Raw genomic sequence first — 11,835 nt, forward strand, 5'->3', positions numbered from 1 at the left:
AAGAAACACCCCTGTGCTCAAGAAGCTTCTCCTCTAGTAACCCAGCACCTATATTTCCAATGTGATGGATATAACAGTTGTACACATGCAGGGGACTTCAGGAGCACATGGGAGAGGCACCTACCAAAGTCTCAGAGCTCATGGAGGACTTTTCAGAGAAAACAGTATCAGTATTGAGTTCTAAAGAGTTACTCAGTCAAGCAAAAAAGGAGAAAGTGGAAAGTCCCAGGAGAGACAGTTGTATTGTTGTGTACTACTGAGTCAGAGCTGACCCATTGCTGACCTTCCAGTGGGTTTTCTGAGGCTGTAAATCACTCGTGAGGAGATTGTCCATCTGTCTCCCATGAAGCAGCTGGTAGATTTGAACCATGTGCCTTTGGCAGCACAGTTCCTTACCACTAAGCTACCAGAGGGGAGTAGTGAGTAAAAAGACCAGAAATACTAAAAGTAGTTCAGTAAGGCTGTTCCACAAAGGATAAGGGGTAGAGAGAGGCTAAAGAGGAAATCACATGAGAGGCCAGCTGGTGAGGACTCTGACACTTAATGCTGAGGAATGCACATTTTATCCCAAGGCCAAGGGAGGTTTTTCCAGAGGTGGGACATGATTGGATTTAACTTGAGAAAGATGACACTGTAGCAGAACAGAATATGGATTAGACAGCAACAAAACTGGAGGCAGAGCGACCAGTCTGCTTGCTACCACCATGAACAGGTCGGGTGATAGGAATTGAGCAACAGCAACACATGTAAAGACTATTTAGAAAGCAAAATATTTGTATAACAGAAAAATGCTATAGATAAGGGACATGTATGCCACCCCTGACATACATGAGTTAATTGCATGTCAGTCACTGTGAATTGTGTCCCTGTATATTCTTAAAGTTTGTTCATAACCCAGATGAGTATTCTAGGAGAGGAGCTGAAGTAATAATATCTTACAGCAGCAGCTCCTGTACCATCTGATTTCAGCTTTACAGTTTAACTAGGCAAACTGGTAATTTACCTAATTAGATAGAATTGATGCCTTGGAAGGGCATGGAGAGGGGCCTCAGAGGTCCTTCTCCCTTGGATACAGTGTTCTCTCAAGGAACTCCTGGCTGCTCATTGACACACAGCCCTTTGGTGGTAGTGCTCCATGAGTGCAAGGCTTCCCTCGCTAATAGACTTCCCTCCCAGTGAGTTCTCCAGGGCCTTTCATCAGGGGAGCTCAGAGTGCAATGCACAGCCCTCACTATTACACAGGTGACCATGGTTAGCAAGTGGAATTTCAAAATATAATCAGACTCTCAGTGGTGAAATCAGCCCGCTGGTCCAAGCCCACCCAAAGATGCATTTCTTAGAAGTTAAAATGCCAACTAAATAAATAGCCAGGTTTAAGTAAACACTAGGTAACATAACTGGTGATAAATTTTCCAAGGAAAAAGACATCAAATCGACTCATGAGATTCATAAGAAAAATGTCCAGTTTGTCACCTTTTCTTTTATAGATGGCTCCTGTCTATCTTGTGGAAGAAAGGAATGTAAGTTATGGATGAAGTGGATAGATGTAATAATACTTTGCCAAAAATTCCAACCAGTGGCTTTTTTCAGTTGTGCAGTGTTTTCTAAGTTCATTTGAAAGTTGAATTAGTCGTTTCCTCTTTTAAGTTTCTTTTCCTTTTTTCCCTTCTTATCACAGGCACTGAAGGTCCTGAGAACTGCAGAGTTTGCTCCTTTTGTTGTTTTTATTGCCGCACCTACTATTACTCCAGGTTTAAATGAGGTAAGATTCAATCAGACCAGCTGTCAAACGATCGTGCCCCTTGTCAAGGCCCATTTTTTTATTAAGTAGGTGAAACCAAAGGCTGGTCTCACTTAAAACAACTAAATTAAGTGCTGCCTTGTTGTGGATGCCATAAAGTAAGAGGTCCAGAGCTAGAGGTGCTTTTCCTGTATTAGGAATTGGGCAATAGAGGCAGTATGGGTCTTCAGAGATCAGAGTCCTGAGGAAAATTCCAGCTTCAGTCCTATAGGAGTCTGAAGCATGTGCCATTGCACATCACATTTGTAGCAGAAGTCTGCTGTAGTGAAAGAGGGTACAAAATAGAATTGTTCACAAAGTGGCCTGTGGCCCTTATTAAATAAAACTGAATGTTGAACCCCCTCATGTTTCCAAGACAGTAAGCTTTCCAAAAGACTTGTACCCTCCAATGCTACCTGGATACTCCCTTTCCTGATGGGGTAGTACCAAGAAAGCAGTGACAACAACTCACCCATCCCCTAGTCCAGCTATGGGCTGAAGTGGCCAAAGACTGCTTTGCTCAAAGAGACATATATGGCAGCCATGACCTTAACCCAGCTGCCCTGGTTCCCCTACGTAGCTCCTGGAGTAGAACCCCCCAAAAAGGTGTATTCATGTAGAAGTATATATCCATGATCCCAGAGTCTACGAAATCTGGAAATGAGCTCTATCACCTGTCAACCCAACTCAGATCAGCAGCTGCCACAGAGATGCTGCCTCGGAGGGTTGAGGTGTCATCTCATACTTGGTTTACTTAGAAGGCCTTCTATTATTGGGTAGATAAGAGTTAGTTACCATGTGTCTAATAAATGTACTAAGTGCTCATTAGTTAAGAAAAGACTTCTATACAAATTGTCCTGGAGACTACTACTCTTGTAGGTTATAGAAACCATCAATATACTCTTTGTTCTGTTTGGTAGACATGTAACACTGACATGAACTCACCCAAGGGCATACGTCCTTGTCACCCACAGTGAAATAAAGTCTTTGAAATGTTCATTTTGTGTAGCTATGAGGAAGATTAAATGTGTAGATTTAATTATGTTACTCATATTTTCAGTAATTAGTTTTGGTCATTTCATTTGCAAGAGATCTGTTGCTTTGTAAAATTCCATTTACCCACCAGATTCGATACATTTTTTAGACTTCACATTGCATTTAGCTTTTATCCTTTTATTGCCGTGTATTTTTCATGAATTATCATCTTTGCTTTGTTTGTTTGCTTTTGTTTTTGCCTGTTTCCCTGCTCTTTTACTGATTTTCCATAGCTGCCAAAATGGTGCAGAAAATTGCCTGTAAGTACCAGCTAGGAGGCTATGAAATACAGCCTTGTTTCTTTTAATAGAATTAGAATGTAGACATTTTGTTCCCCCTAAGCCTTGCTTTTGCTATTAGAATAAAGGCTTCCCCCCCCCACTGAGTGAAACCCTGTTCACTTATAAGTGTGAATCTGTTGTGAGGAAATAACTGACAAATACAGCTTCGTCTTATGAGATGCCTAAGAGGGAAGTCTATTTTTCTCTAAAGAAAACTATATGTAAAATATGATGTTTTTTAGCCATAAATGTTCCTGACTGTTTTCATCAGCCCAGATTTCTGACAAATAATAGACTCTCTTGGTGGTATTTGAAGCCCAGGTCTGAGAGTTATTTCTAGCGTTGTTCTTTCTCATACCACTAGGAAGCACTCCTATCTTTGGGTGTATATATATTGTTTTTCCTTAAATGGAAATTTTTGCCTTGTATTCATTATAAAATCACAGTGAAAAGACTATGCTTTTTAGTGCCAACAGAAGGTATGCTGTCAAGACCTAAGAAGGTGATTGTTAACTGTGGTCTTAATCTACACTGTATTAGTTAACACCTAATATTCAAAGCATGTCTTGTCTGGCTTTGAAATTCCTATAGAAGATGACAGAGCAAGCAGGAAATTCCTCACTTGGTATTTCTTCTTTCAACTCTGGTCCCCTTTCCAGAGAGATGCCCCACAGAACCTAGATTTCCCCAGAGCATCATATCAGATTCAGTAGAAAGTGTCTTTTACAAATAATGGATGGGCCATCTTGAAAAGTAGAAGTCAAAGGCAGTGCCAGCCACAGTGCTCCTAAGCTCCTGAAGATACCGTGTCTTTAATGTTTGATCCTTGGTCCCCCAGGATACCTCTGTCTCCTGATTATAGATTTAATATTCATGAAATTTTGTAATGGCCAGAGTAAGACCAGCACTTATTCTTCCAACAACAAGTATTAAGCACTTACAGTATACAAAAAAGTCCTGGTGGTATAGTGATCTAAATGTTAGTCAGCTAACCAAAACCCACCAAGTATGAGAGATTCCATGAAGGTTTACAGCCTTGAAAACCCTCTCTGAGGCAGTTCTACTCTGTTCTATAATGTAAGGCAACAAGCTGGAGCACCGTGAAAACAGGGCACATGATATATGTTTATATTTTACTTGGGGAGAAAGATACTACCTTTTTTACTTATATAATGCAGCTACATAAATAATATGCACATAAGAAATAAAAAATAATAAAAATATGCACATAAGAAACTAGTGCATTAGAAAGTTACACTGTTGGGGTGGAGATGGAACACAACACACCAACAACTACAATATAACCCCAGCATTACCTGTCTAAAAATGCAGTGATCAAGTTAGATAAATACTATATTTGTCTTCAAGACTCAGCCCAACAGTGTTAGGAGTGAGGAGGATTAATCTGATTTTCAAAGTTCCCCCATTTCAAATTTAAACTCGGACATTGAAAGTTTAACAAAATCTGACTTGTGAAAAGAGGCAGAGGTATCCCTTCTCATGACCCATCAGAGATCCTTGCCCTCCTACTCTTGGAGGATATATTTGATGAGAGAGGACATTCTTGCTGAGAGTTCTACAGTGATTTATAAGAGTTTAGGAAAAGTCTTTTACTGCAGCGAAGTTCCCCAGAATTTAGTATCTACTTTTACTCCCGCTTTTTTTCCACCAAGAGTTGGAGTACCTGTGAAGAGCTCACCATTTTCTAGTGTAGGCCAGTTTTTTTTGGAACTCATCAGATACTGGGTGCTGTGTTGTGCTTTGGAAATGGCCCCATTCCATTCATTATTTGTAGTTTTTGCCTTTGGCATTCTCTGCAATTGAGGGCCATTATATATAATTGAATTTCTGGAACATGTTGAACCTTTTAATGGAATGGAGAAAATACAATTTAATTTGTGGCAAGAGCTCATCAGTGTGAATGCAGCCGAGCTCTGGGGCCTGGCCCAGGGAAAGTAGAGAACTGAGGAAAGGGATGGAAGAGCTCTGACCTCATCAGTGGTGTCCTGGGTCAGATAGAGTGACTGGAGAGCAGGCCACAGGTCTTCTTGTCAGCCTGGGATAGAAGAATGAGGAAAGACAAGCAGTAGGTACTGGTTACCAACACTTCACAGGGCCTTACCCCATCTGGGTCTGGGACAGGCACAGCTAAGACCTGGATGTGGGCAGCATGTTTGCTGAGGAATGTCTGTTTCCATGGTTTGTCTGGTTTGTCGTGGAGCCTCGTGTTGCATGTTGAGCCGTCTCAGTAGCAAGCCATAGTTATGTAACGCACTATCTCAGGGAACACTATCTCCTCTGTCAGGAAGCAGGCTTGGCCTCATGCCTGTATGCAGCCCATCCAGGTTTGACTTTGGCTTTTTCTGACACTGGGACAAACAGAAATGCGAAAAGACACAAGATCCAACTGACTTTTCTTTTCTGTTTGCTCTCCCTTCCCCCCCACCCCATTTCCATCCCATTACAATTTAGGATGAATCTCTTCAGCGCCTGCAGAAGGAGTCTGACATCTTGCAAAGAACATATGCACACTACTTTGATCTCACAATTATCAACAATGAAATTGATGAAACAATCAGACATCTGGAGGAAGCCATTGAGCTCGTGTGCACAGCCTCACAGTGGGTCCCAGTCTCCTGGGTCTATTAGGCCTCTCCCCAGATATCTGACGCATACCTGGGAACCACCTCATACATGGAAAAGCCTCTTTGTTATCAGCCTTGTGTCAGCAGGTCGTGGTCCCTAGAGACTACCTAGTTTTAGTGTGACCTACATTTATAATTATTGTCATGTCCGAATAGATAGGAGGAGAAAAACAATTACACACTAATTTAAAGAGACAGTATCTTTTTTAATCAGTTCTCCTAAACTTTAATAAAGTGTATCTTTAAATGTATCCTTTGGAATGTTATATTTTTGGAAATCATAGCTTTTTATTTCCAAGGCCCCTAAAAACTGCACAAAAATAGATGCTGCTTTCTATAATCTATTTTAATAATAATAAAAAAATAATTCTGTTACCTTGACTGGGGGTGGAACACTACATTGTTTTTAGAGTCTGATTTTATGAATTGGAACATCATTCTTTCCTTTATTTATTTGAAATAATTAGTCTAGTGATTACAAAACAATCATAAATTTTTAAAGGCCTTTTTTCTCTCTTTCTTTTTAGAGTAGTATTTTTTTTAAGTCCTTTTATGTAACATCCAGATAATGTGATACTGTCTCTTTGAAGCACCCTGTAAACCTTTTAGAGATTTGAAGTTGGGTCTTGACTCTTAATGCATGTGGACAGTCGCAAGCATTTATGCTGTCGGTGTGTCTGTGTTGGACAAAAAAAAATATCTGTAATCTACAGCAAAGTACATTCCGTTCACGGGGCACACCCAGGGGAATAAGAATAAAATGCTATTATGACTAAGTTGTAAACCTATGCACATCCCTTGCATTTTGGGCAACTTTATATATTAAAGAAAAAAAGCAAACCACCCTGATTTTTATTAATAATAATCATGTAGTGAAATGTGTTTGTAATTTTGTCTCAATTTAATTTGTTGTAAGGTGGGAGGGGGAATTGCTGGTTTCACCATTTCAGATCTGTGTTGTCTGAGAGTATTAATGTTTTAATTAAGCAAAGCAATGAGGATTTTTAATATGTATGTAATTGTTTTAAAGCACCCATTTTAAGAGAAAAAATACGGTGCAATGAAGAAACCAGTTTAGGCATTTGCTATAAACTGAAACGATTCCAAAAGAATAATCTATAACAGCCCTGTAAATTCCTCTCAAATGATAACAGGAAAGTTTGACCATTTTTTTTAAATATACTTCCTTTCATGTGTTCAATAATTAAATGCCTTTGGGTCCTTCATTTCATTATGGATTTGTTCAGTTTTACAAGCCAAAAGATCTTTTTGCTTTTCTAGTTCATTCGATACTCACTGAACCATAGAAGGCCCAGGAGTGAATATCAGTTGGCAGGGCAACAGATAATCTGCAAGAGCACAGCTTGGACCAGTGCTGACTCCCAGAGCTCCAGTAGCCAGGGATGTACTGGAGGCCATCTGTGGTTTCTACTTCCTCTTGCTATATCCCCTGGCACAGGAGAATCATCTTTCCTTGTTGGTTTAGAGGCATTACCCATCTCACCACCCTTCCATGATGTCACATTCTTCCAGTACAAGAGATTAGGACTTGGAGTGCTCAGACTCTTTGCCAATGATAGACTAGAATGTTTTTCATTAGAGTTTGAGGGCCTGAAGTTGTCATAATAACCTATGATTCTTGGGAGTGGGAGGGAATAACATCAGTTCTCCTTCATGTAGTTTAGATGGCCTCAGTCACTTTGTGCGTTGGCAGGATGTGCAGGGTGTGTTCTGAGCTGAACAGCTCCTCTTAAAGGACCAAACAGAGAAGGTATTTGTATACTTTTACATTGTCAACCTTCCTCCCCTCCTCCACCTACTATTATTAAATGATGCTAATTCCTTCCCCGCCCATGTTGTCCTTTGTCAGTGAAAAGATGAGTCTGCAATTTACTAACAAGCTGTTGAGTGAACTACTTCTGTTTGGCCCCTACAACAGGATGACCAAACAACCAAAAGAGAGATGAGCTCAACAGTGATCTAAGAGTCAATTAGGGCCGCGTTAGGCTTGACTTAAATCTAACTGATGCCAAGGCAAGACTGTCATTCCCATAATGGTACTGACCAAAATCCGGGCTCTTTTTGGTATCAAAGTGCCCACTCTACCTCTTTTCCACTGAAGCACAAACAATACAGCTAACACATGGGAATTGGAAACTTCCCTCCCTCTACTAGGAAAACCCTGTTTGCCCTTTGAGACTAGATCTCCTTAAGCCAGCCACCATGTTCAAAAAGAGGGGGTAAGTCAAAGAGGAGAAAAACCAGTGCCAATTTAAATAGATATGGCCCCAGAATTCCCAAGCATTCTACCACTTGTCCTCTGATTTCAGTCGCTTTCTGCATCCTCTGAGAAGCACACGGGCAGCTATGGTTCTTGCCATCAAGCAGATGGAGACATTAACCATCTTGCTGCCCTTGATCCATCCCTGCACCCGGGACTCTCCGTCCTAGTTCTCAAAGAAGCCATCGCTTTATTCCCCTAATAGACAGCTTCTCGAAAACACTGTCTTTATGACCCGGCAGAAAATTTTTAAATCTCTGAATTTGGAGCAGTTTCAGTACGTTGCTTCTACTGCTGCTGCATTGCAGCTGCCCACTAAGCAATCAGAGAAAATTGCTAAAAGCTTCTTTACTGCTTCCATTCCATCAACAAAACCAGTTTGGTGGTGTGTTGGTTTGTGGGGTTTGGGTTGGTATTTTTTGTTTGTTTGTTTTTCTTTGAAAAACCAGAGCAAATGATTAGATCATTAACTCTCACTTATCAGTGGTCTACTGAAGTGTTTGAAGAGCCATTATTTAGAGATTCCCTACCCCTACCCCAAGCCCACTCCAACAGGAAAAAAAAGAGGTATTTTTCTATGTGGAGTTGTTAAAGAGGAAATTCCCTGATTTCCTAATCATCTGGCAGTAATTACTTTGCACATGCAGCATATTCAGTATTAACATTAAAAAGGAAAATGTTGCTCAATTTCATTTATCTGGAAGCTTCCTTGTGTCAAGATAATATTGTAGCCTTTTAAAATGCAATTAAATGTGTCTCAAGTCAGGTGAGGTGGTTAAAATATTTGTTCAGAAAGGAAAAGAAATGGTGACCTACTTCTTGCTATTTTGCATTCAGAAGGCGACGTCCACCCCTTATATTGGTGGCGGACCATCTGAAAATGCTGCCAAGTTCCTTGCTGCTTGAAGGAGTGTTCCTTCCCTCTTTTAAATTTCATTTCATACAGCTGGAGCCTCCTCAGCAATATCTACTCAGTCAAGTCTGATAGCGCTAAAGATTTTGATGTTTTAATCACTTGTACGCATCTATTCCTTAAGGCTTCCAGCTCACTCCTTGAAAAAGTTGAATTTACTGAACAACCAACCATTTTGACAACCGGACAGTGGCGATGCCCTGAGAGTATACACTGCCCCTGTAGGGCAAGGCAGCTGCGGCCAATCCTTGTATCTCCCACTGGTTTGATGCCCTTTTTTTAATTTCAAGTCAGTGACTTGGGGCAAAGAGAGTGTAGTGTGCTGCTAAAGCGAGCAAGAAAACTAGATTGATAAAGTAAATCGAAATGCCTCCCACACTATGTCCTTAGATCAGAAGCTTTGCAATTGCTATTACAAAAAGCCACAATCCTTCCTAGCCTCACTTCTCCTCCTTCTTGTCTCCCATCGTCAAATTGGTGTCTCTCCTAAAGGAACGCAGCCTCCTCCTAACTCCTCTCTTTACAAGGGCTTACAATTCTGAGACTGGTTACAGTGCGTTCTTTTCTCATCTATCTGCGCCTCAAATAAGTTCTCTGAGAGAGATCGTTTGCTTCGAACTGCAGCTTTTGGAAGGGCTACACGCTTTACTCCTGAATCATTTGACTGGATGGATTTTTCCTTTTCTCACTACGACAGGAATCAGGTTTTCCTCTCTATTTGGCACATACTGTTAAAAAAATGGACTCATAAGGCTTCATGCTTGGTTAGTTTTGCCCGTGGGCTCACAGATCAGTTTGCCTTAAATATGGAGATGTGAGAAATCTCAGATTGTCCAGTTTAGGAGTAGAATTTAGATGTCACATACACCAGGTAATGAAAAACAGAGGGGAAGGGAAGAAGGGTTATGTCTATCAACAGGAGCGTCCTATTCAGGACTGGTCTTCTCCCCTCCCCCGACCCACCTCCACCCGCCCTTGCCTACAGAAGACCTAACCCCACTAGAGTAGCAGCCGGCAGAGGGCAGCACCAATTATAGGGCAGCCAGTAGCAAGTCTTAACTCTTCAAGGGAAACGGAAAATCCCAAGCTCCACCACCTTTTTCACCTGACACTCCATCAACTATCTTGAGCCTGTGCAAATGGACCAAGCAAAAGAAAATGGAAAGAGATGTTTGTCGTCACATAAGAGATCTCGTTTCTGGTCCCAAGCACAACTCCTTATCTGTACGCTTAGAGACCCGGGGCTTCTCTCCCATTCCTGTGTTAGCGCTATCCTTTCTGGTGTATGACCAATGGCACCTGCTATGTTTTCACTGAGTCTTAGAAAATTGTATATCCTGGGGGGTGACCACTTCTGAACCCAGTGACAAGGAGTTCTGCTTGGGAGTAGAAATAGGAATTCCTCCACAGTGAGTGGCCCAGAATATTTTTTTCCTTTTTTGTTTTTAAAGAGGACGAGGAAATGGGGGCGTTTGCTTACAATCTCAACTGTCTCCGAAAAGTCATCCGTGCAGGTGGCAAGGGGCTGCTTGGATGCCACAGGCAGGATGACGGATGCTAAGGTCATACAGTCCCCATGTGCCAGAGCATCCTGTTTAATAGCCAGTATGTAGGCATGTCACCATTTAAACTCAGTTGCTTTTCATAAAATTTTGCCATCTTTTTTTCTGTATGTATTCTTGCCTTTTTATAAAAGGTTTTGAAGCATTGTCTCAGTGATTAACAAGGAGAGAGCTCTGTGAATGGTTATTGTATATCTCACCATATCCAATTGTAAGTATTTGCAGGGTACAGCAAAGCCTTAGAGTGCAATAGCGTCTGTGCAGATATCTTTCAGTATCTGGGAGATGAAGGAACTTGAAAGGTTTGGATTCTTTGTAAATGTCTTGCTTTCCTTTCTCTCTGTGTGTATCTATTTACATGCCTTAGCACACGCCCCTCCCTTTCTGACCCCTTGACCCTGTCACCAGGATAACTAGACTCTGGTGCACTGCTAGTCCAGTACATCCAGTCACTGGAACCCCAATCCATTATCCCTCGTGTGACAGGGGACAAAGAGAAACTCCATAATATTCTTTGTAGACTATACATACCTGTAGGATGCTGTGTAATGGAAAACCATAGAATTGGGCTTTTGTCATTTCAAAGTTGGGGGGAAAATGTATGAATAAAATGTATAAAACACAAAAAGGCAATTGTCTCCTCAGATTGCAGGCCAACCAGCTTTGGGACATGCAGCACAAAGATTAGAAGAAAAGGGATGACTGGGTTGTGAGAGGCCCCAGTGGAGCTGCTCTGTGGCCTTAGGCTTCACAGATCTTCCCACAAAGGGTCTGAGAGTTCAGAGAAAGTACCTTCCTCCTCGGGGAGAACAATGAAGGAGTGGGAGCTGGGGGGGAGAGGGGCCTGGCGCCCACCTTTCATGGGGGATTGCATCAGAGAGCGGATAAAGCCCAGTGGCTTGGAGATTTACAATAGCATCAGGTTTAAAGAAAGGAGGAGGAAAGTCAAGTTGTGACATCTCCTGGAAATAGAAGTCTAAATTGATGGTGGTGCTGCCATATAAGAAACATGGAGTTTTGTTTGTTGTTTTTTGGGGTTTGTTTTTTTTTTAACTTCAGTGTGGGAAGTCTCGAGGAAGCCTGCTCTCCAGGATTAAAGCGCCTTCTGATCCTTTTAGTCTGTTGTGGTCTGAGTGAATCTCTGCCTGTTGTCTGGGCCCTGACTTCTCAAGTGCCTCAGGACCCCCCTTTGCATACTTACCCTTCCCTTGACGGAAGCTCTGCCTGAGCAAAGAATCATGGTGGCTTCAAGTCACCCTTCCATACAATAGTCCAAAACAGCCCAAGCCCAGAGATGCTTCTGTAGCTCACTCTAAAAAAAGACCCATATTAAAGAAA

The 11,835-nt window shown here is 41.6% G+C and overlaps 1 protein-coding gene across 3 annotated transcripts in view; it reads left to right on the top strand.

The window, feature by feature from the left end:
- The window catches only part of CASK (calcium/calmodulin-dependent serine protein kinase (MAGUK family)), a 428,386-nt gene extending 421,441 nt beyond the window's left edge, over positions 1–6,945 (top strand). The window contains exons 22-23 of one of the 3 annotated variants that reach the window (XM_006894975.1): positions 1,679–1,762; positions 5,569–6,945. In XM_006894975.1, the coding sequence (XP_006895037.1) occupies positions 1,679–1,762; positions 5,569–5,745 (261 nt within the window). In that variant the 3' untranslated portion in view covers positions 5,746–6,945. The remainder of the gene's footprint in view (positions 1–1,678; positions 1,763–5,568) is intronic. The other 2 variants (XM_006894973.1, XM_006894974.1) reach the window with 2 other exon arrangements.
- Positions 6,946–11,835: the final 4,890 nt, after the last annotated feature.

This window comes from Elephantulus edwardii, unplaced genomic scaffold (assembly GCF_000299155.1).
Source record: "Elephantulus edwardii isolate Elephantulus edwardi_28Jun2011 unplaced genomic scaffold, EleEdw1.0 scaffold00152, whole genome shotgun sequence".
Classification (NCBI taxonomy): Eukaryota; Metazoa; Chordata; class Mammalia; order Macroscelidea; family Macroscelididae; genus Elephantulus; species Elephantulus edwardii.